General features: G+C 41.0%; 1 protein-coding gene across 1 annotated transcript; it reads right to left on the minus strand.

Moving 5' to 3' along the window:
- Positions 1-32: 32 nt before the first annotated feature.
- LOC136612991 (calpain-5-like) lies at positions 33-12925 on the minus strand. The gene is made up of 12 exons (XM_066593773.1): positions 12004-12925; positions 9417-9551; positions 5855-6069; positions 5574-5763; positions 4623-4816; positions 4473-4550; positions 3609-3804; positions 3319-3441; positions 3037-3233; positions 2008-2129; positions 1804-1937; positions 33-203 (listed from the first exon to the last, which is right to left on the minus strand). The coding sequence occupies exons 1-12, from the start codon at positions 12157-12159 to the stop codon at positions 33-35; spliced, it is 1911 nt and encodes a 636-aa protein (XP_066449870.1). The 5' UTR covers positions 12160-12925.
- Between the last annotated feature and the right edge of the window lie 13920 nt (positions 12926-26845).

Here is a 26845-nt window from a genome sequence, read left to right on the forward strand (position 1 = left end):
GATAAGAGCAAGAGGTGAAAAAGTGGAAACAGTCAGAGTGAAGTCAGGTCTGAGCTGCTCGACATCTCAACCATGATGTATCCGGTAGATGTTACGTCTTTCCTCTGCAGTCTCAGGACTGAGGTTTTGTTGGACTCTCCAACGGAGCAGGGAATGGACACATTACCCAATAGAGTGTCCCTGGTCCAGCGAGAGAGCCAGACCTGAAATAAAATACACCAATGTGAGGTTGAGTAGTTGAGGTTCCGGGTCTATACAGGCAGGCCCTGTGTATACTATGGGGCCCTGGAAGTGGAAGGAACACTGGTTAGGTGTTTTCTCTACTGCAAGCAAAGGGCAAATGAGTTTGGATCCTTCATGGTACATAATGAGTCTCGGAAGTACCTTCTACTGTATTGTAGATACCTGGACCATGAAAATGGGGTTCCTAGTAATGGTCTTCTTACAGCCATCTTCCTGCTGCTCAGAAGGATCTAGAATATGCAATCCAGAACCAACTGAGAGAACAAAGCCAAATCCAACCTATTGACTCAGGTCAATAGTTCGTAAATGTACACATGTAGCGGAAATGGGGCAGATTTGCTGCAGGCAATTCTGCTGTGGAATTGGCTGCAGAAAATCCACAGGATTTTAGGGTGACTTTAAATGTAAGTGCAGAGAAAGGTCCTGGAACTTACTAAGCACTGCAGAGGGAAGTCCCTCCCCCCTAAGTAAGGTCCTGAAAACTTATTAGGGACCATGAGAGAGAGGTGGGTGCAACACAGCAGGCAGAGGAGCTGCAGGTGTCTGCAAGAAAAGGAGCAGAAAGCAGCTGATACTGTGACACAGAGTCTAGTGCTACGGCTGAGCATGTCACTAACTGCAGGGTCTGCAGAGACTTGTGTACTAGGTGAGGCTACTGTTGCATAATGAAGGATTGCCAAAGGCCAAAGGACCACAAGGCCCAATTGTACTATTTGTGTCATCGTGCGAGTGAACTCCCGGGATAACTGCGCTGTAGAGCAATTGTATTAGGACCAAGAAAAGCCTGAGTACCTGGACTAGAACTCAGACCAACCAGCAAGGACTACTTTTACATTTGGCTGTAAGTGAGGACGGCCTCAATAAAACCAAATGTGTGCATACGGATAGTGATGTTTCAGGGACTAGCAGGCCTGCAATTAGTATAGAGACAGACACCGGTCTTCAGGGACGCTAGTAACTGTAAGCAGGCTTGCACTAATAGCAGCAAACAAAGTCTAGAGCCTCTATTGGGATTTGCTATATTTCTAATTCCATAGTCTGAATTGTATCCTGCAACCCACAAAACCAGCATGGTGGACTTCTTGAGGAAATCCACAGTAGATAAAAGCAAAAATGTAATCTGGTATGCCAGTTGGTCCCTATTGCAGTTAATGGTGCAGTTCGGGTTTGCTATGAGCCAGACCCAGCAGTTTTAGTATTTTTGCTTTTTCCGCTCCATAGACAGAGCTAAATAGAAGACATAAAAGTGTAAGTGTGAATTTTGCCTAAATTAACCTGAGGGGTGGATTCTAAGTCTGCAGCATGTTAATTTATGCTGCAGGCTTTCAGTGGGGATTTCACGTCTTCAAATTGAAATGAACGGGAACTTCACCTGCAACACCAACCAAGGCGGCCCACCTTAAAAAGACCATGTGGCATTCATACACTCTCAAACCCCTTTCGGTGACTCTCCAACTTGCAAGTTTGCCAATCTTGATACGTCTTGGAAGAGTGTGTTCGGATGACCTGATATACGCAGTGAGCAAAAAATATAAAGCATTAGGGAAAGATGAGACCAACCTGCACAACAACAGGTCGCTTCGGATGTTTGCGGTAGAATATGGCTTTCAGGTCAAACTCTGGGTTCTGGCCCTTGACAGTCCTTGAGGCCACTTTTTGGCCCTCGCAGTGAACTGTAGCATAGACAGCAGGGTCTAGAGGGAGTAAAATTGGTAAGTGCCTTTCCAAAAATCTAAAACTGTTGCTAGAGAAGTATTTCTGTACCTTTGCCACCCCCGGGCACTGACAGTCCTGATCCCGCATGCACTGTGATGGTAGTGACCACTCGGGGAGTTCCCACCATGAAAGACATACAGGACGGCCGAGGAACATCTTGCGTCAGTTCCCTGAGAGTAGAAATTCTTCAGTAGTTTGCCATGTTGGCACATATGGGGAACTATTTCACTGTTCTTATGATATATACACGCTGTCTATTCTATTGTGACCCATTTTTACATAAACTGCCAAATCCACAATGACCTGGTGGAACACATCTGTTCCATTCCCTGATCACCGAGGTGGGGTGGGTGGGAGGTTTATGGCGTGCCCTGTGCCAAGGGTATAGGCAGAGTCCAATTTAGTTTTTTCTTTCTTTTATGATTACTAGTGTAGACAGTGCACAGTCTCTAGCAAATGGTACCGACAGCTCCCAGTTCATGGTGGAAAGGCTACAGTGCTTGTATATAGTCCCTGGTGGACAGGGGTGTGCTTAATACCTATTGTAGGGTGGTGATGTGATGTATAATGCACATAATCCATGGCCAAATAGTAGTTCATGTCAAAAAATACAAAAAGTTGCAGAAGGCAAACGGCATTTCCCAATGGACACAGCCAGATGTAGACAGGGATTTAATGTGGCAAAGGAAAAATTAGCAAAGTATGTAAAACTTCAGATTGGAGTAATGAAAAACCAGCGCCTATTGGCCTATTTTGGCATTGAGGACCAAACGATTTTTGGTATTTTTTCATCTCCATTTTTCAACAGCCAGGGCTTGTCTTTAGCGTGGCGAACTGTAGTTTTTATTGGTACCATTTTTGGGTACATAGACTATATTGTAAAACAAGGGCATGGCTTAAAATTTATGGGGTGTGGCCTAAAGTAAAAAAAGTTAAAAAATTGGACCGGTGCATGCCCAGTCGTGGATGACCCTGGGATATGTACCCAGTAAGGTAAAACCATTTTGTTAGCCCTATATGTCCCAAATGGGCAAGAATGATAGCTAATTCTGAAAAATGTACCAGTAAATCTTGTACCTTAGATGGCTTGTGTGGTCTGTATATACTCGAAGAAGGAAGCGACCAGTCAGCCCTGGATGGAAAGTGGTCGGTAAGATCACATAGCGCCCCTTTAGCATCTCAGTATGAACCAAGACACTGCGAGAGTTTATATACGTTGAAGAAGTAACTTTAGTGGGAGTGCAGTGCAGACGGTATTTGCGATTCATCTCCACCTGACAGAAGAAGGAATGATGAATAACAAGGGCCAGCAGACTGAGATATGGCTCAAGAATTATCACTAATTTCACTGCTTGGTACCTTAAAGACAAAGAATCCAATGGGCAGATTTTCGCCGCCTCCTGCCGTACGTTGGGTTCTTCGGTCCTCCTGCTCCAGAGATATGAGAACATTGTCCAAGTCTAACGTGACATCAAAGCAGAACTGAAACACAAGAGACTTATTTACAGCACTTGTTCCTGTATTTCACATAAAACTACATTTTTTTGTGGCTGTCCCATAGGCTTTCTGGCATTGAGCTCATCAGGGACTTGACATGTCTGGGATTCATAGGTGAGGTTGAGCTTTCTCACTATCTATATTTTTTATACCTGTGGGTTGTGTAGGAAGGTGGTCTTATAGTTTGGACATCCACCGCTTCTGTCCTTTAGAGGATCATCGTGCTGCTTCCAAGCTGAGAAAGCGGATTCTTCTTTCCACGTCTTCTGAGTGCTCAGCAAGTGAGTGTTGACTCGTCGACAAAGAGTGATATCAGTGAAGTGAGAGCAGAAGTCTTCCCAACTCATCCTAGCAAAGAGTAAGTATGACCTATGTAATCACCAGCAGGTATTGCCTCTTCCCTCTACTTACTTCATCATGCCTTCAGCATACCAAGAACTAGAACCATCATGGAATCCTATGACTATGGGCTAGTTTCATTTGTTAAGGCCCATAACTAGGACCAGATTAAGGGCTCTGGAGGCCTCTGAACCTCCACTCCACCTCATGAACTTAGACCCCACTTGACTATTGCAGCCACATAAAGAGGTGGTCTCGGATACAGACAGCCATCTCCACTTGTCTTTGGAAGTTATAGGGACAGGTTCCATGGATGGGGGCATGCATGCATAGCCACCTCTACTCCTCACCTCTCTGCAGGATAAGGTCACTAAATGACCATCAGATGAACAGTTTTCCTAAGGTTGGAGGCCATAAAAGTGAGCAGTTTATACGGTACCCATAAATAGTGACTGCCAGGTCTATATAATGAATGGTGGGGTTGCCTGCTGATCTGGAAAAACCAGCCTAGGAAGAATGGATAAGTGGTGGAGGCCCAAGGTATGTGTCCTCCCTATAATTTGTCCCTGTTCATATCCATCTTACTATAGTCCCAGCTAAACCATCTGAATATGATATAGTGATATAAGACATAAATATAATATAACAGGACAACTTACTCCTTAGTGAACACTTACCAGAATTCTCCATCATCGTCAACAGTGACCCCCAACTTTTCTCTCTCTCTTCGACTCACTTTCTTCCATTCTTCCGACCTACAGAAACCAAATGTTTGAATCTACATCAAGTGGCTTTATCCTACTCCCATGGCTCAGCCCATCCCTTACTTATCGCTCCAGGCCCCCTTCCACTCTCCACTTCCCCAGGGATTTCGTAAACGAATGAGTCGTAATTTATGTGTCCGAAAAAGGGATAACAGTCCGGAGTGCAGGTTGATATTCCTGATGGCGGTAACACTGTAGGCATGACCTGTTACTAGTCCGCTGGAAAGGACTTCTTCAATACCTTGATGTGGATTCGGCTGAAGGGAAAGGAAAGCCTATTTTTATTATTTGAAATCTTTTTGTAAAATTTCAATAACTTCCGATAATTGGAAACCTCAAAAATCCCCATCTTGTAGGACCAGATCCTGTCCTGATTATTGGCGACGTTCATTATTTGTCTCCTATATGACCTGATTCTGGCCCAATCATTTGAATTATTTCATACTGCCAGGTTCCATACCATCCCATTTACAGAAACATTCATTATTAACACTGCATGGCTCAATTCTTACCCAAATTTTGGCAGCTCCATGTTGCTGAATCTACCATGACCTGATTTGGGTTTGATTTTTTGATCTCTTATGATCTCTAAGGCTTGATTCTGGCTCAAACCTTACCAGTGCCCACTGGGATCATCTATCCAACTATGTGGTTACATTCTGAGCCTAATTAACACAATTTCCACCTAGTTGTTGGAGCGGTTACCATCACCTCTCACACTGCCCAATTTTTCCTTGGTGGTCGGGAATACTGAATATTCCAACACACGTTATTGATTCCAGTCTTGTTATTGGGGGTGCAAACTATTACCAATTTTCCAAGATTCGTTATCGGAAGCCATCATTATCTTCTTCTACCAGGCCCAATTCTCAGTCTAATCAAGGAACCTTATTATTTCCACTTATGAACCTAATTCTGGCTTGCCATCTCAACTTATTTGGCTCTATTATCAAGACGACTCTATCACCCTCAATAGCACGATTTTTAACCCCATCTATTATCTACGTAAGTTACCCTAATAGCAGCAGAAATGAGAGATGCACGAGAGTGGGCTTTCATCAAAGACTTAAATAACTTCTTTTTTTCTTCCTCTGGCCCATAATTCCCTTCACAAAGACTGATGGCCTCAGAAACTCCACCAGTAAAGTCAATGAGAGCTTCAGCCGTGCTGCCTCCATCCAGAGCTTCATAATTTCCAATGAGTCTATGAGAGAACACAATAAAACATGGAGGGATAGAAACAAGGTTGGATCAGGAGAAGGAAGACAAAGCCACCCCAATGCAGTGATCCTTACTTCGCGTAAGCCTTCTCAAGTAGTGGACACCAGAACACATTACCCTTCTGACCAGGCCGACAGAATATCAACTCGCCTCCAGATGTGGGCAGAAGGTCATCGATCACAACCTCTACCCAACGGCCAAAGCGCCAAAAACGGAACCTGAAGATGCCAGAATGTGGGGAACCCTTATCAGAGTGAGGCCAGTCTTGTTCTTCAGGAGAGGGTATAACCTGGAGTAGAGAACATAGTTAAGATAGGGTTAAAAAAAAAGAAAAGCCTGGGGTCCATATTGTATCACTATATAAAGAAAATGCATACCTATACCAGCTGTACATATATATTTACATACAGAAGAAACCAAGGTCATAACAGCATGCTCCATATCACTATATACAGGAGATACCCAGGTTATACCAGCATACTCTATATCACTATACACAGGAGATGTATAACTTATACCAGCTCTACATATATAATTATATACAGGAGATACCCAGGTTATACCAGCATGCTCCATATTACTATATACAGGAGGTGTATAACTTATAACAGCTGTACATATATAATTATATACAGGAGATACCCAGATTATACCAGCATGCTCCATATCACTATATACAGGGAGAGGTCTAGCTTATACCAGCTGTACATATATAACTATATACAGGAGATACCCAGATTATACCAGCATGGTCCATATCACTATATATAGGATGTATAACTTATACCAGCTGTGCATAAATAATTATATACAGGAGATACCCAGGTTATACCAGCATGCTCCATATCACTATATACAGGAGATGTATAACTTATACCAGCTGTACATATATAATTATATACAGGAGATACCCAGGTTATACCAGCATGCTCCATATCACTATTTACAGGATGTGTAACTTACACCAGCTGTATATATATAATTATATACAGGAGACACCCAGGTTATACCAGCATGCTCCATATCACTATATACAGCAGATGCTGCAGCCTCTGTGCTCCGTGCCGGCCAGTGTTTCTTGTATAGCTGCTACGCGGATGCCGGCTCACGTGTCCTTTGTGTCAACCGCCCTCTCCCTCATGGCAGGCGGCTGTGAGGTCCGTCCCGGCGGAGGCATCTCGTGTGGTGTGCCCGCCTCACCTCTCCTTTTCCTCCGCCGCCGGTGTCTCCCTCCCAGCCGGCGACTGTTAGGTCCCTCTCGCTGACCGGTTCGCTGCTGTGTGCCGGCTGCTCGACGTGAAGATGCGTGTCTTTCTTTTGCCGACGCCGAGCACCGTTTCTTCTGTGATGGGGTGCTGACTCGTGGGCTGCCGCCGCTGGAGGTTAAGGCACTTGCTCCGGGGGGTTTGCGGTTCCAACGCCGGCGACCACTGTATGATTTTTTGTCTTTATCTTTAGTGGCCTTGCAGGACCTGCAGGCCAACTGCCTGTTTAGCCAATTACGTTCAGGGTGCGTCACCCCGTCAATATTGACTCCACCAGGAATTCCTGGTGGCGTCAAGATACACTAATACCCTATAACACTATATACAAGAGATGTATAACTTATACCAGCTGTACATATGTAATTATATACAGGAGATACCCAGGTTATAGCAGAATGCTCCATATCACTATATACTGGGGATGCATAGCTTATGCCAGCTGTACATATATAATTATACACAGGAGATACCCAGGTTATACCAGCATGGTCTATAACACTATATACAGGAGATGTATAACTTATACCAGCCGTACATAAATAATTATATACAGAAGATACCCAGGGTATCCCCACATGCTCCATATCATTATATACAGGATGTATAACTTATACCAGCTGTACATATATAAAATTATATACAGGGGATACTTGGGTTATACCAGCTGTACATATATAATTATATACAGGAGATACCCAGGTTATACCAGCATGCTCCATATCACTATATACAGGATGTATAACTTACACCTACCAGTTTTACATATATATCTACATACAGAAAAAATATAAAATAGGTCAGCACTACCCAATGGAAATATATCTCAATAGAAATGTATAGGTGCACGTTAAACCATGTCTGAAACATACATAGAAGCAGGAACCAAAAATGGCAACAGCACACAAAATAAATTTACTATCAGAGGTTTACATATTGATTATTTATTATAGGTATGTATACCTCTGATAGTTAATTTATTTTGCGTGCTGTTGCCATTTTTGGTTTCTGCTTCTATAATTACATACAGAATATACCCAGGTCATACCAGCATGCTCCATATCACTATATACAGGAGATGTATAACTTATACCAGCTGTACATATTTAATTATATACAGGAGATACCAAGGTTATACCAGCATGCTCCATATCATTATATACAGGAGATGTATAACTTATACCAGCTGTACATATATAATTATATACAGACTATACCCAGGTTATACCAGCATTGACCATAATATATATTTTACACACATACACAACCTGGGTTGTGCTTTCTAACCTATGCCATGTAGTAAACAAGTCTCAGAGCAGTTTTCCAGGGGCAGGGTGCAAAGTCATTATGAAAGCATCCCACCCAACAAGCGTACATCTCCACAGTGACTAGATGCACTACAACCAGGGAAACCAGTTTCTCCAGACATCTGCAGCTCACAGAACCTGTATGTTACACATAGTGACTTCCTGAAGGCATTTTCATAGTAGAAGATGGGAACAGGCAATAAAAAAGACCAGAAAAGTCCAACCTCACCGGGACATGAAGGGTGTCTGACACGAGATACCACCAAAAACCGTATCTATGGGTAACACCAGGCCATTGGCTGGACTGTTTGGGTTTCAGCCTGAGAGGAACACAGAAAAGCAGATAGATGGGGGTCCAACCACTGGGAACCTCAACAATTCGGATAACAGGAGCCCGTGCCCTCCCCAGTTTTCAATGCAGTGAATGGACTGCTGTTTGTGCATGCGCGGTCTCGGCTCCATTCCTTTCTATGGGACTGACAGAGATAGCCAAGTACAAAGCATATGGCTGTTTCCGTCACCCCTACTACAATTAATGTGCCACACATGTGCAGCCAGCAGTCCATTCACTGCTACAGTACGGTAATAGGGTCGGTACCCTGTTCTCGGGGTCAGTAGGGGTCCCAAAGGTCGGACCCCCATTGATCAAGCAGGTTTCACTCTTCTGCTGGATGGGTGAAAACATGCAAAACCTTTACCCTCTGGAATACCCCTTTAAGTGGAGTTGAGCTGTAATAGCAACCTGTGGACAGGTGAGGCGCTGCTTCTGTAAAAAAAGTGGCCATGTATTTTAAACCTTGGATAACCCTATTAAATAACTGGTTGGGGAAAACATAACACACAATTAGGTATTACTAACACTTCCAAATTTCATTCATACCAAGGAACATTCCTGACACCCAAACCAGACTCTGTAGGACGTGGCTCATATTACGACGTGACCCTCATGAACTTCTGGAGAATAGGACAGTCTGGAGGTCCATAACAGCTCAGATATATCGGAAATGTCCAACCAAAGTCAGGGATCATATGAGATAAGGTCCGAGAAAGAAACGGGGGTAACTTACCTTCTTCCAAATCGATGGATCCCCAGCCAGACAAGAAACAGCTGCTACAAACCAGCAGTTACCCAGACTCCCCTGTTGTAAGTCCCGTGGACTGATGCCACCTTCAGAAAACAGACGTGGTGACTGGACCAACTCCTGTGGAGGCGATAGACAACATTAGTGGTAGATGTATCTCCGAAGTAACTTTGCCAAACTCTGTTAAAAGGAGAAAGGTTAAATTGTTTGGTGGAGGAGAGATTTTGGGCGGCCATTTTGAACTCTGCTATATCAAATTCAGCTCCGTTTTTTTTAATGGGAAGGGGAGTCATGTAATTTATCAATCTTGGAAAGAATTTACTCAGAAACACACTGGAAGTGTCTGTTTTGCCCTGTCTTCACTTGCTTAGGAGTTAAATGAGGGCAAAGTTTCACAAAGATGCGTCTACCATTCTGCCGGATGCACACGGTTAAATGTTTAATCCCGTCTTCATACATACACTGAAGAACTGCAGGTGATATTTCTTCACGGCACTGAAGGGTTTGCTGTTTCAAGTGAACTTACTTTATTGCATATTTTTTCGACATACATGAGGGATTTTAACCCCTTGAAGACCAGGCGGTAAGTTTGATGACCTTGGCGGCCATTCTATCAGACTTCCATGCTCAATCCAGTACCTAAGGAATTGCCCCTCCAGCCATCTGTGTACAGCCACAAAAAAAGTGCAGAAGTGCGCCATTCTGCTGAAAGTAACATGAGAATTCACAGTTATCATTGAGCACAGATGGGGATATGGCACCCTGTAACATCGGGAGGGACTTCTCACTGTTAAGTGATCCGCCAATGAAGAAAGGCCCTGCAAGTCAGACACAATTTACCAACTTTGCCCTCGCTTAACTCTTAAACAAGTTCAGATAGGGCAAAACTGACGCTGACAATATGCTTCTGAGTAAATTCTAGCCAAGACGGATAGATCACATGACCCCCTTCCCATTTGAAAACCTTGAGCTGAATTCAATATGGCGGAGTTCAAAACAGATGCTGAAAACATTTCCACCAAAAAATGCAGCCGCTTTCCCAATTAATATTTTGCCTAATTCGAAGGCGTCCTGCATCTTGGTTACCCTTCCTGCTGCAACCCTTTTTGTTTCTTGCATTTTAATTTTTTCCATTTTTGGGTATGTTGACTATTGTAAAACTTATTATTTTTTTATGATCACAGGGAGAGAAAACGCATCAATTCTGCCATAGATTTTTTTTTTACAGCGTTAATCATGCAGCATAAATGACACAATACACTTTTTCTGCGGGTCGGTACGGTTACAACGATATCAAAATTATTTTTTTTTATTTAGGTTTTTCCACTTTTCTGCAATAAAAAATCCTTTTTTTTTTTTTCTAAATCGCTGCATTCAAAGTCTTATAACTTTTCCATTTCTCCATGAACAGAGCTCTGTGAGGGTATACTTTTTGTGAGACAAGCTGTAGTTTTTATTGGTACCATTTTGGGGTACATGCGGCTTTTTTGATCACTTTTATTGCGTTTTCTGAGAGGCAAAATGCTAAAAATTAGCATTTTGTCTCAGTGTTTTAGCGTTTTTGTTCAACGTATTGTACGTGTCGTTACGGACGCGTTGATACCAAGTATGTTGGATTTTTTAAATTATTTTTTTAAGCTAATTTGAGAAAAAGCCGCCCAAAAGTTTTTTTTTACATTTTTATTTTTTGTACATTACACCATTTGTGTCCCTCTGGGGGACTTACACCATACCAGCTCTGATCGCTATGATAAGGCATTGCAGGACTTCTCTCGCTTATTACAGCGATCACAGGCAATGGCATTACAGCCAGGCTCTCTGCAATTATATTGCAAGAGCCCGATAACATCACAGAGAGAGAGTGCTCTTCTCCAACACATTCTTCTAGGTTTTTTTTAGAACTACTTAAGGAGACAAGCAGAAGATGATAGGCCTCAAAGAATGGAATGGCCTGCACAGTCTCCAGACATAAACCCCATTGTGCTTGTTTGGGATGAATTGGACAAAAGAGTCAAAGCAAAGCAACCTACAAGTGCGGCACATTTGTGAGAACTTCTGCAACAATGGTGGGAAGAAATGTCTGTACTTGTAGATAGAATGCCTCGATTATGTAAAGCTGTTATGTTGGCTCTAGGGGCCGACTCTGAAGAGTCAAAAATGTAGATTTAATTTGGTGAACCAAAGTTAATCTATTATTTTTATTCATCTGAACTTGTTTATTTGTTCTCCGCTTTCATTTCAAAGGACATTTGAAACATTGAAACGTGTAATTAGCAATAAAAACGGGAAAAATTGAGGTGTTTGAAAACATTTTACCGGTAATATATTGTATTATCAATAAAGGGGTTCCCATAGAGTAGCCCCCTCCATACATGCTACTGATATATACAGTATTAGTCTCTGTAGAAGTAGGCCCAGATATTAAACCCTAGACAAGTATTAGTACAGCAGAGTCCGCAGAACAGTGCCATATATTAGCATTCTTTGTACTCATAGTAGAACCATATAGCAGTATCTAGAGCCCTCACACAAGTGCCATATAGTAGAATCCATAAATCAGAGCCATAATTACCTGCGGGCGCTTCCACTCTACCACTCCAGGTGGGCTTCTGCTATAGTAAAGGGAATGGTTACTTGCTGGGAAGTCGGGGTCCTCAAAGACACGTCTTTCCTGTCGGCACTGACTTTTGAGATGGCCATAATGTTGGTCTTGGAAATACACCACCATTGTGGGGACAATCCACCACCATACAGTTCCGGAATTGTTCTATTAGGGGCGTTCCTGTGCCCGGCCAAGTCTTGAGATGACTTTTGTGAAGATGAATGCCTCGTCGCCTTGCAAAATGCAAACTACACATTTCATTGGCCACCGGCAGATCTGCTGAAGGTTCTCTTGACCATGCCAGTCCAAGGATTAAACGTTTTTCTACTTTAGTAGATGTTTCACAGCTTGATGCCTTGTGGCCTTCCAGGAAGTATCAATGGGTGTGATGGTAAATAGAACTGGCTGAGCTCGTTTCTTATGGATATCAGCACCACACGAAGACAGAAAAACTAGTAGTCTACCAGTGGACTACCCTACTAATAGTCCCCAGAAGACCGAAAGCCGAGCAGTAAGGATAGGTTAGGAGAGAAACCGGCAGTAAAGACAAAGGCAAGTGATAAGGTGGCTTTTCAGTGTTCCTATTTGTTTTTGTGGAGGGAGGATGAAATTAGACACCGGAACAAAGGTTAAAGTGGTGCAGGTATAAAGAGGGAGAATGTATAGTCATAAGACCAGACATACACTGAAAGTAGGGGTAGAGCGTGAGACAAGTGACAGAGACTTACAGCAACTCCATACGGGATATTGAGATGTCAGATGGAGAGACAGCACAGGCGAGCTGAGGCACGAGAGGACATCGTGACAAGTGAGGCACAGTAACACAACGAATAATGACACAAGGGGAGCTGTCAGGTGAAATGAGCAGGGCCGGGCAGGAACTACACCCAGCTGTGATTCACCTGCAAGAGCGAAGGTCTAAGAATTACTAATTATATACTATTCAATAACAAAAACATTTCTCCTACTACAGAGCTAATAAATCTGCAAGATACTCTACATTCTCCAAACTCCATACTCAGATTTATAAGAAATTGCCGGCGTCTGTAATAGAGATGAGCGAGCGTACTCGTTAAGGCAAATTACTCAAGCGAGTATCGCCATTTTCAAGTACATGCCTGCTTGCCCGAAAAGATTCGGGGGCCGGCGGGGGAGAGATCTCTCTCTCTCGCCCCTGCACACTCCCGCAACTCACCGCTCACCCCTCGAATCTTTTCGGACGAGCAGGCATGTACTCGAAAATAGCGATACTTGCTCGAGTAATTTGGCTTAACGAGTACGCTCGCTCATCTCTACTCTGTAACTCTGCAGAAATGCTAACAACTACTTTATATTCCCAGTAATAAAAGTGTATAATACTACATCCTATGTACAAGAAGGTAACTACTATAATACTGCCCCCCTATGTACAAGAATATAACTACTATAATACTGCCCCCCTATGTACAAGAATATAACTACTATAATACTGCCCCCCTATGTACAAGAATATAACTACTATAATACTGCCCCCCTATGTACAAGAATATAACTACTATAATACTGCCCCCCTATGTACAAGAATATAACTACTATAATACTGCCATCTGTGTACAAGAATATAACTACTATAATACTGCCCCCTATGTACAAGAATATAACTACTATAATACTGCCCCCTATATACAAGAATATAACTACTATAATACTGCTCCTGTGTACAAGAATATAACTACTATAATACTGCCCCCTATGTACAAGAATATAACTACTATAATACTGCCCCCTATGTACAAGAATATAACTACTATAATACTGCCCCCTATGTACAAGAATATAACTACTATAATACTGCCCCCTATGTACAGGAATATAACTACTATAATACTGCCCCCTATGTACAAGAATATAACTACTATAATACTGCCCCCTATGTACAAGAATATAACTACTATAATACTGCCCCCTATGTACAAGAATATAACTAATCTAATACTGCCTCCTATGTACAAGAATATAACTACTATAATACTGTCCCCTATGTACAAGAATATAACTACTATAATACTGTCCCTATGTACAAGAATATAACTACTATAATACTGCCCCCTATGTACAAGAATATAACTACTATAATACTGTCCCTATGTACAAGAATATAACTACTATAATACTGCCCCCTATGTACAAGAATATAACTACTATAATACTGCTCCTATGTACAAGAATATAACTACTATAAGACTGCCCCCTATGTACAAGAATATAACTATAATATTGCTTCTATGTACAAGAATATAACTACTATAATACTGCTCCCTATGTACAAGAATAGAACTACTATAATACTGCCTCCTATGTACAAGAATATAATTACTATAATACTGCCCCCTATGTACAAGAATATAACTACTATAATACTGCTCCTGTGTACAAGAATATAACTACTATAATACTGCCCCCTATGTACAAGAATATAACTACTATAATACTGCCTTCTATGTACCAGAAAATAACTACTATAATATAGCTTCTATGTACAACACTATAACTACTATAATACTGCTTCCTATGTACAAGAATATAACCACTATAATACTGGCCCCCATGTACAAGAATATAACTACTATAATACTGCCTCCCATGTACAAGAATATAACTACTATAATACTGCCCCCTATGTACAAGAATATAACTACTATAATACTGGCCCCCATGTACAAGAATATAACTACTATAATACTGCCCCCTATGTACAAGAATATAACTACTATAATACTGCCCCCTATGTACAAGAATATAACTACTATAATACTGCCCCCTATGTACAAGAATATAACTACTATAATACTGCCCCCTATGTACAGGAATATAACTACTATAATACTGCCCCCTATGTACAAGAATATAACTACTATAATACTGCCCCCTATGTACAAGAATATAACTACTATAATACTGCCCCCTATGTACAAGAATATAACTAATCTAATACTGCCTCCTATGTACAAGAATATAACTACTATAATACTGTCCCCTATGTACAAGAATATAACTACTATAATACTGTCCCTATGTACAAGAATATAACTACTCTAATACTGCCCCCTATGTACAAGAATATAACTACTATAATACTGTCCCTATGTACAAGAATATAACTACTATAATACTGCCCCCTGTGTACAAGAATATAACTACTATAATACTGCTCCTATGTACAAGAATATAACTACTATAAGACTGCCCCCTATGTACAAGAATATAACTATAATATTGCTTCTATGTACAAGAATATAACTACTATAATACTGCTCCCTATGTACAAGAATAGAACTACTATAATACTGCCTCCTATGAACAAGAATATAACTACTATAATACTGCTCCTATGTACAAGAATATAACTACTATAATACTGCCCCCTATGTACAAGAATATAACTACTATAATACTGCCCCTATGTACAAGAATATAACTACTATAATACTGCTCCTGTGTACAAGAATATAACTACTATAATACTGCCCCCTATGTACAAGAATATAACTACTATAATACTGCCTTCTATGTACCAGAAAATAACTACTATAATATAGCTTCTATGTACAACACTATAACTACTATAATACTGCTTCCTATGTACAAGAATATAACCACTATAATACTGGCCCCCATGTACAAGAATATAACTACTATAATACTGCCCCCTATATACAAGAATATAACTACTATAATACTGCCCCCTATGTTCCAGAATATAACTACTATAATACTGCCCCCTATGTACAAGAATATAACTACTATAATACTGCCCCCTATGTACAAGAATATAACTACTATAATACTGCCCCCTATGTACAAGAATATAACTACTATAATACTGCCCCCTATGTACAGGAATATAACTACTATAATACTGCCCCCTATGTACAAGAATATAACTACTATAATACTGCCCCCTATGTACAAGAATATAACTAATCTAATACTGCCTCCTATGTACAAGAATATAACTACTATAATACTGTCCCCTATGTACAAGAATATAACTACTATATTACTGTCCCTATGTACAAGAATATAACTACTATAATACTGCCCCCTATGTACAAGAATATAACTACTATAATACTGTCCCTATGTACAAGAATATAACTACTATAATACTGCCCCCTATGTACAAGAATATAACTACTATAATACTGCTCCTATGTACAAGAATATAACTACTATAAGACTGCCCCCTATGTACAAGAATATAACTATAATATTGCTTCTATGTACAAGAATATAACTACTATAATACTGCTCCCTATGTACAAGAATAGAACTACTATAATACTGCCTCCTATGTACAAGAATATAATTACTATAATACTGCCCCCTATGTACAAGAATATAACTACTATAATACTGCCCCCTATGTACAAGAATATAACTACTATAATACTGCCTTCTATGTACCAGAAAATAACTACTATAATATAGCTTCTATGTACAACACTATAACTACTATAATACTGCTTCCTATGTACAAGAATATAACCACTATAATACTGGCCCCCATGTACAAGAATATAACTACTATAATACTGCCTCCCATGTACAAGAATATAACTACTATAATACTGCCCCCTATGTACAAGAATATAACTACTATAATACTGGCCCCCATGTACAAGAATATAACTACTATAATACTGCCCCCTATGTACAAGAATATAACTACTATAATACTGCCCCCCCATGTACAAGAATATAATTACTATAATACTGCCTCCCATGTACAAGAATATAACTACTGTAATACTGCCCTCTATGTACAAGAATATAACTACTATAATACTGCCTCCTATGTACAAGAATATAACTACTATAATACTGCCCCCTATGTACAAGAATATAACTACTATAATACTGCCCCCTATGTGCAAGAATATAACTACTATAATACTGCCCCCTATGTACAAGAATATAACTACTATAATACTGCCCCCTATGTACAAGAATATAACTGCTATAATACTGTCCCCTATGTACAAGAATATAACTATTGTAATACTGTGTTACGATCGTGTGGGCAACCTAAGCATGGGAGCCCACACGATCGTACCCAAAAAGGGATAGAATGGATGGGATGGACGCACACAAGAAGCACCAGGGTCACACGGGATTCACACAGGTTTCAGGCAACTGACCCTGTTCTACCCGGGAGGATGGCATGGCCCTACCTAAGCAGGGAACATTGCCCCAATAAGGGCAGCCCAGCGGTCTTCGGATCTGGGCCCTAGCTGATCCTAGGAACCACGCCACAGAACAGGAGACATACACATGCTACATGACAGAGACAGAACCACAGGATACACAGCATACAGCAGCCACAATGCAACCACTAGAACAGATGATAAGCTGAATATAAATACCAGGTATTGGTTGACATTTTGTCCAAAACATGGAAGCTAGCGGGCCACTTCACGGCTCCTGGTTATACCTCTAGTCCCTACACTAACCAGGAGTCCAGCAGAATCGGACAGAGTTCACACAGAAAGCTGCAACAGGACAGGACACATAGCAGGTCACGCAGCAAACTGACACAAAACGGACAGAATTTAAACGTACAAACGGACATGAACCAGCAAGACAGAAATCACTCAACAAAGCTTGCAACAGGACAGAACAGAGCACTGGACACACAGCCAGCTGCATCAGGAACAGGACAGAATACCGGGCACACAGCAAGACAGACTCCACTCAGAGATCACATGTGCACAGATGAAACTCACAGCAAGTCTATGTGTCCTCATACCAGGGGGAATAGACCGTGAACTACACAGGCTCACATAGGGAACCGTGTCAAGTTACACCAACTGACACACAGAATAAGACATAAGACCTTTGGAGGCTGCACCTGTACAGGGGGAAGGAAAAGGGGGCTGCATGTACTGCAGACTAGGACTACAGGTGTCCAAACAATCTAGGGGAAGCAGAAAGACAATAGACTTGCTTGCAAACACAGATCAGAGTGGGAACAAGCTGAACATGACTGATAAGTTACAGGACACAGACGTAACATAAGTGCTCACCCTAGGGTCCAGCTAGAGACTGACCAGGAGCTTGGTTTATATGGGAGCACAGACCCAGGAGATTAGCTAGCAGGAAGTAACACACCCAGCCAGCTCAATTAACCCTAAACCACCTGACTGTACTCCTAGGAGTACATAGTACAACAAATCCCAGCAGCACACGTAACATACTGCTCCTATGTACAAGAATATAACTACTATAATACTGCCCCCTATGTACAAGAATATAACTACTATAGTACTGCTCCTATGTACAATATAACTACTGTAATACTGCCCCTATGTACAAGAATATAACTATTGTAATACTGCCTCCTATGTACAAGAATATAACTACTATAATACTGTCTCCTATGTACAAGAATATAAACTACTATAATACTGCCCCCTATGTACAAGAATATAACTACTATAATACTGCCCCCTATGTACAAGAATATAACTACTATAATACTGCCCCCTATGTACAAGAATATAACTACTATAATACTGCCCCCTATGTACAAGAATATAACTACTATAATACTGCCCCCTATGTACAAGAATATAACTACTATAATACTGCCCCCTATGTACAAGAATATAACTACTATAATACTGCCTCCTATGTACAAGAATATAACTACTATAATACTGCCTCCTATGTACAAGAATATAACTACTATAATACTGCCTCCTATGTACAAGAATATAACTACTATAATACTGCCTCCTATGTACAAGAATATAACTACTATAATACTGCCACCTATGTACAAGAATATAACTACTATAATACTGCCCCCTATGTACAGGAATATAACTACTATAATACTGCCCCCTATGTACAAGAATATAACTACTATAATACTGCCCCCTATGTACAAGAATATAACTACTATAATACTGCCCCCTATGTACAAGAATATAACCACTATAATACTGCCCCCTATGTACAAGAATATAACTACTATAATACTGCCCCCTATGTACAAGAATATAACTACTATAATACTGCCCCCTATGTACAAGAATATAACTACTATAATACTGCCCCCTATGTACAAGAATATAACTACTATAATACTGCCCCCTATGTACAAGAATATAACTACTATAATACTGCCCCCTATGTACAAGAATATAACTACTATAATACTGCTCCCTATGTACAAGAATATAACTACTATAATACTGCTCCTATGTACAAGAATATGACTACTATAATACTACCCCCTATGTACAAGAATATAACTACTATAATACTGCTTCTATGTACAAGAATATGACTACTATAATACTGCTCCTATGTACAAGAATATAACTACTATAATACTGCCCCCTATGTACAAGAATATAACTACTATAATACTGCCCCCTATGTACAAGAATATAACTACTATAATACTGCCCCCTATGTACAAGAATATAACTACTATAATACTGCCCCCTATGTACAAGAATATAACTACTATAATACTGCCCCCTATGCACAAGATTATAACTACTATAATACTGCCCCCTATGTACAAGAATATAACTACTATAATACTGCCTGCTATGTACAAGAATATAACTACTATAATACTGCCCCCTATGTACAAGAATATAACTACTATAATACTGCCCCCTATGTACAAGAATATAACTACTATAATACTGCCCCCTATGTACAAGAATATAACTACTATAATACTGCCTCCTATGTACAAGAATATAACTACTATAATACTGCCCCCTATGTACGAGAATATAACTACTATAATACTGCTCCTATGTACAAGAATATAACTACTATAATACTGCCTCCATGTACAAGAATATAACTACTATAATACTGCCCCCTATGTACAAGAATATAACTACTATAATACTGCCCCCTATGTACAAGAATATAACTACTATAATACTGCCCTCTATGTACAAGAATATAACTACTATAATACTGCTCCCTATGTACAAGAATATAACTACTATAATACTGCCCCCTATGTACAAGAATATAACTACTATAATACTGCCCTCTATGTACAAGAATATAACTACTATAATACTGCTCCCTATGTACAAGAATATAACTACTATAATACTGCCCCCTATGTACAAGAATATAACTACTATAATACTGCCCCCTATGTACAAGAATATAACTACTATAATACTGCCCCCTATGTACAAGAATAAACTTAATCACTGTTGGGAACCACTAATAAATAAAATTTAACTTTTAATAAAGAACTAATTAAAATAATGCGCAGCCTAAATATGGTTCAAACTTTTTCTATGCACTTTTAGAACCGGGGTAGTGTTGTATTTTCACAATCAGTCATATATTTATAGTTCTTGGACTAGTATGGCAAACGTTGAAAATAGTCCAAGATCTGACAGATGATAAGTGTATCGCAGCTTATACACTGTGATCACCAATATGTGAGTCTCTATTGGACATAGCTCAATTATCCTCAGGCATGGTCGTTGGTGCAATAGACCATATCTGTTGAGATCCAATAGAGCTCACTTACGTCACTTGTAGTTTTCTAAGTCTAGAGCCACTGACTATGCATGACTCATATAGAGCTCTATAGAGAGTGGGAGTGCATGTATTAGAAAGCACTCCATTCACAGTGAGCTGTAGTGTTTTCAGTCGTACATTTATGGTTCTTGGACTAATATGGCATACGTTCACAATAGTCCAAGATCTGACAGATGATAAGTATATAGCAGCTTATTCACTGTGATCACCAATATGTGAGTCTCTATTGGACATAGCTCAATTAACCTCAGACATGGTCATTGGTGCAATAGACCATATCTGTTGAGATCCAGTAGTGCTCGCTTATGTCACTTATAGTTCTCTGAATCTAGAGCCAGTGACTATGCATGACTCATATAGAGCTCTATAGAGAGTGGGGGTGCATGTATTGAAAAGCACTCCATTCACAGTGAGCTGTTGTGCTAATGTGCATTACCCCATCTGGTTGTACAGAATAGTATCACCAAGCATAGTAGCTATGTTGTGATTAATGCCTTCCAGATTTGTAAGAGAGCTATGTTTTCTGCCCGTGATTTCTAGGCAGAAAAAAGCTCTTCTTAGAAAAAATAGGAGGAATGGGATATTTTTTGTTTTTTATATATTATCCCATATTCCTCATTCATTAGAGGAGATGCTGTCTAGAGTTTCAAAGTCATCTCCTTTTGCCTGCCACCAACGCGTTTCCGCAATAAGATGTATGCTATTGCTTCATCAGGGTGGTTATTAGAGGAGGACAAGCATGCAGCCTCTCGGCTGTAAAGATCTGAGCATAGATGGTACGTGGCCCGTTCTCACGGGTATATAAGGCCAAAGCCACGCCCACCCTACTTGGGGGAGCGTCCCCTGCAGCCAATGAGCGGCAGGCAGCACACACACACCTCCTGCGAGGTATCGCGTTGTTACGGCGGTCCGCGCATGCGCACTCGCCGCCAAGGCCCGTTTGCCAACCACTGCCAACCAGCGGAGAGCGCCGCCGGGTGACGCGGAGGGCGCGACGGTACCATGGCAACGGAGCGTACGGGACAGCAGGAGAGGGGGCCGGTTGCCGTTCTGGAGACTTACATTCCCCACAGGGCTGATGTTTTAATAATTTTGTGTTCTCATTCATTTGTGATGTATACTTAAGATTTAAGCTTAAACCAAGCAGTGTATGACTAACAGTATAAGTGTTTAGAGCATAATTTAGCTCACAATACTCTTATTGAGATTTTTTATTGAGATTTTTGGCACAATTATGCTTAATGCAACAGGGATAGAGGCGTACTGTTGAGGGTTCATGGATACGTTTGATGTTACACTATGCAGTTATAAGTACATGGGTATATTTTATAACTCATGTCTTCTACGTTTGCATTTCCAACAACTGCATGTAATCTCTTCTTAATCTATTCCTTATAGATTCCATGCTGCTACACATATGTCTTGAGACTTATTTTAGGCACATAAGGAGACACATAAAGGGTTAAAGCATTCTGACCATGGCATTGAATTTTTATTCATAATAGATACAGTAATTAGTGATGTAATACTCTATGGTTGTGTAGTGGACAAATTGCAAGGGACTGCTATATATCGTGTGTCATATCATCACATATTTCATATTACAGCAGCTTTCCATAATCTCTTTGATTCCCCTATTCTGGGGTTTATTATTGTTCCATCCCTTCCGTGTGGTGTTTAAATAGCTTTAAATAAATGAAACATATGATTGTTGTTCATTTAGTCCCTTTGGACTACATGACTCCAAGCGATATATCCACTGGGTCTCCTTTTGAAGCAGTCTCCGGTCCCGATTGCCTCTTCTGCCATTTTCCCTGATGATCTCTATTCCCTGAAATTTCACCACATTGGGATTGTTATTGTGACATTCCCTGATATGGGTGGCCAGACTTGTATGCTCCCCTCGATCTATGTTGCCGACGTGCCCCAAAACACGTCGTCGCAGTTGTTGAATTGTTTTCCCAACATAGTCGAGGGGGCAGGGACAAGTAGCCTTGTACACGACACCTGTGGATCGGCAATTGATGAATTCCCTGATTCTGTACTCACGGCCTGTGGATGAGCTGGTGAATGTTGTACCACGCTTCATAAACTTACAAGCCTTACAGCCCGAACAGGGATACGAACCCCTTCTACATCTCCAACTACATGGCTCAATTCTGATTTACCCAAAGGTTCGTATCCCTGTTCGGGCTGTAAGGCTTGTAAGTTTATGAAGCGTGGTACAACATTCACCAGCTCATCCACAGGCCGTGAGTACAGAATCAGGGAATTCATCAATTGCCGATCCACAGGTGTCGTGTACAAGGCTACTTGTCCCTGCCCCCTCGACTATGTTGGGAAAACAATTCAACAACTGCGACGACGTGTTTTGGGGCACGTCGGCAACATAGATCGAGGGGAGCATACAAGTCTGGCCACCCATATCAGGGAATGTCACAATAACAATCCCAATGTGGTGAAATTTCAGGGAATAGAGATCATCAGGGAAAATGGCAGAAGAGGCAATCGGGACCGGAGACTGCTTCAAAAGGAGACCCAGTGGATATATCGCTTGGAGTCATGTAGTCCAAAGGGACTAAATGAACAACAATCATATGTTTCATTTATTTAAAGCTATTTAAACACCACACGGAAGGGATGGAACAATAATAAACCCCAGAATAGGGGAATCAAAGAGATTATGGAAAGCTGCTGTAATATGAAATATGTGATGATATGACACACGATATATAGCAGTCCCTTGCAATTTGTCCACTACACAACCATAGAGTATTACATCACTAATTACTGTATCTATTATGAATAAAAATTCAATGCCATGGTCAGAATGCTTTAACCCTTTATGTGTCTCCTTATGTGCCTAAAATAAGTCTCAATACATATGTGTAGCAGCATGGAATCTATAAGGAATAGATTAAGAAGAGATTACATGCAGTTGTTGGAAATGCAAACGTAGAAGACATGAGTTATAAAATATACCCATGTACTTATAACTGCATAGTGTAACATCAAACGTATCCATGAACCCTCAACAGTACGCCTCTATCCCTGTTGCATTAAGCATAATTGTGCCAAAAATCTCAATAAAAAATCTCAATAAGAGTATTGTGAGCTAAATTATGCTCTAAACACTTATACTGTTAGTCATACACTGCTTGGTTTAAGCTTAAATCTTAAGTATACATCACAAATGAATGAGAACACAAAATTATTAAAACATCAGCCCTGTGGGGAATGTAAGTCTCCAGAACGGCAACCGGCCCCCTCTCCTGCTGTCCCGTACGCTCCGTTGCCATGGTACCGTCGCGCCCTCCGCGTCACCCGGCGGCGCTCTCCGCTGGTTGGCAGTGGTTGGCAAACGGGCCTTGGCGGCGAGTGCGCATGCGCGGACCGCCGTAACAACGCGATACCTCGCAGGAGGTGTGTGTGTGCTGCCTGCCGCTCATTGGCTGCAGGGGACGCTCCCCCAAGTAGGGTGGGCGTGGCTTTGGCCTTATATACCCGTGAGAACGGGCCACGTACCATCTATGCTCAGATCTTTACAGCCGAGAGGCTGCATGCTTGTCCTCCTCTAATAACCACCCTGATGAAGCAATAGCATACATCTTATTGCGGAAACGCGTTGGTGGCAGGCAAAAGGAGATGACTTTGAAACTCTAGACAGCATCTCCTCTAATGAATGAGGAATATGGGATAATATATAAAAAACAAAAAATATCCCATTCCTCCTATTTTTTCTAAGAAGAGCTTTTTTCTGCCTAGAAATCACGGGCAGAAAACATAGCTCTCTTACAAATCTGGAAGGCATTAATCACAACATAGCTACTATGCTTGGTGATACTATTCTGTACAACCAGATGGGGTAATGCACATTAGCACAACAGCTCACTGTGAATGGAGTGCTTTTCAATACATGCACCCCCACTCTCTATAGAGCTCTATATGAGTCATGCATAGTCACTGGCTCTAGATTCAGAGAACTATAAGTGACATAAGCGAGCACTACTGGATCTCAACAGATATGGTCTATTGCACCAATGACCATGTCTGAGGTTAATTGAGCTATGTCCAATAGAGACTCACATATTGGTGATCACAGTGAATAAGCTGCTATATACTTATCATCTGTCAGATCTTGGACTATTGTGAACGTATGCCATATTAGTCCAAGAACCATAAATGTACGACTGAAAACACTACAGCTCACTGTGAATGGAGTGCTTTCTAATACATGCACTCCCACTCTCTATAGAGCTCTATATGAGTCATGCATAGTCAGTGGCTCTAGACTTAGAAAACTACAAGTGACGTAAGTGAGCTCTATTGGATCTCAACAGATATGGTCTATTGCACCAACGACCATGTCTGAGGATAATTGAGCTATGTCCAATAGAGACTCACATATTGGTGATCACAGTGTATAAGCTGCGATACACTTATCATCTGTCAGATCTTGGACTATTTTCAACGTTTGCCATACTAGTCCAAGAACTATAAATATATGACTGATTGTGAAAATACAACACTACCCCGGTTCTAAAAGTGCATAGAAAAAGTTTGAACCATATTTAGGCTGCGCATTATTTTAATTAGTTCTTTATTAAAAGTTAAATTTTATTTATTAGTGGTTCCCAACAGTGATTAAGTTTGTTCCAGTGGGAACTTTTCTGCCTCGGTGATAAATATGTACAAGAATATAACTACTATAATACACCTCCTGTGTACAAAAATATAACTGCTGTAATACTGCCCCCTTTAAGACTTGGGTATACTAATAGATCATAGACTGAACATGAGTAAACAATGTGATGCAATAGCAAAAAAAAGGCAGACAATTCTGGGATGTATTAAGAGAAGCATAGAGTCTAGATCACAGGAGGTCATTATCCCCCTCTACTCTTCCTTAGTCAGACCTCATCTGGAATACTGTGTCCAGTTCTGGCCACGTCACTTAAAAAAAAAAAAGACATAGACAAACTGGAGCAAGTTCAGAGAAGAGTTACCAAGATGGTGAGCGGTCTGCAAATCATGTCCTATGAGGAATGGTTAAAGGATCTGGGAATGTTTAGCTTGCAGAAGAGAAGGCTGAGAGGAGACTTAATAGCGGTCTACAAATATCTGAAGGGCTGTCACAGTGCAGAGGGATCAGCCCTATTCTCATCTGTACAAGGAAAGACTAGAAGCAATGGGATGAAACTGAAAGGGAGGAGACACAGATTAGATATTAGACAGTGAGGGTGATCAATAAGTGGAACAGGTTACCACAGGAGGTGGGGAGTTCTCCTTCAATGGAAGTGTTCAAACAAAGGCTGGACAATTATCTGTCTGGGATGACTTAGTGATCCTGCACTGAGCAGGGGGTTGGACCCGATGACCCTGGAGGTCCCTTCCTACCATTCCGTGATAAATCAATACGCTATCAGCACTGCGTGTTATGTGCTCCGTACGCAGACATAGTACGCCGGTGTGATGACCTCAGGATACCTTTACATGATGGATTCCCTCTCACATTCTAAGTCTGCAGTTCGCTGTATATTTCTGCCGCAGACCTGAGCACAGATCCAGTCCTCTTCAAGGATACAAGTCTGCATGCCGATCTGCTGACGAAAACCCCCGTCAATCAGCGTCACGTTACTTTTTTTTTTTCGCTTGCAGACTTCAAATTCTCGCTGCATTAACAACACAGAAGTCCGTTAAAGTTGGCAAAAGATTTCTAGGATGCAGATTTGCTGCACAATCAGCGCGGATTCCGCTTCATATCGTCACAGATAAACTGGTGTCGATTTCAGCTATAATTAAGGCTCATTTTCCAGTGTAAATTATGAATTCACCTGGCAGTCGGTAAACCCCACCCCCACAGGTGAGCCCCGCCCCCTTAAAAAAAAAGTTTCAGCTGATGTAAAACTTCAAAAAGTTGCACTCTTTTGCACCTTAGAGCCTTATCAGTGACTATTTCACGCACAATTTGGAATGATGCAGATGTAATCTGGCCACACCTCCCTTTACGATGTTTGGGCAAGGCATCATGGGACTTGTAGATCTGGTGCCAACAATCAAGATGGCGGACAGAAGTTGGATTATTCTCCCAGAGGACACTTGGCTCTATAGAGGATTCGGTTAGATGACGCTCAGAGCAGTTACGGCTTTCCCTACAGTAGATGGTATATACATTTGGTGTAGGCCGACCGCTAATGGTGATATAATGGGGGCGCTAATAGATTAATGAACAAGG

Source organism: Eleutherodactylus coqui, chromosome 2 (genome assembly GCF_035609145.1).
Source record: "Eleutherodactylus coqui strain aEleCoq1 chromosome 2, aEleCoq1.hap1, whole genome shotgun sequence".
Taxonomy (NCBI): domain Eukaryota; kingdom Metazoa; phylum Chordata; class Amphibia; order Anura; family Eleutherodactylidae; genus Eleutherodactylus; species Eleutherodactylus coqui.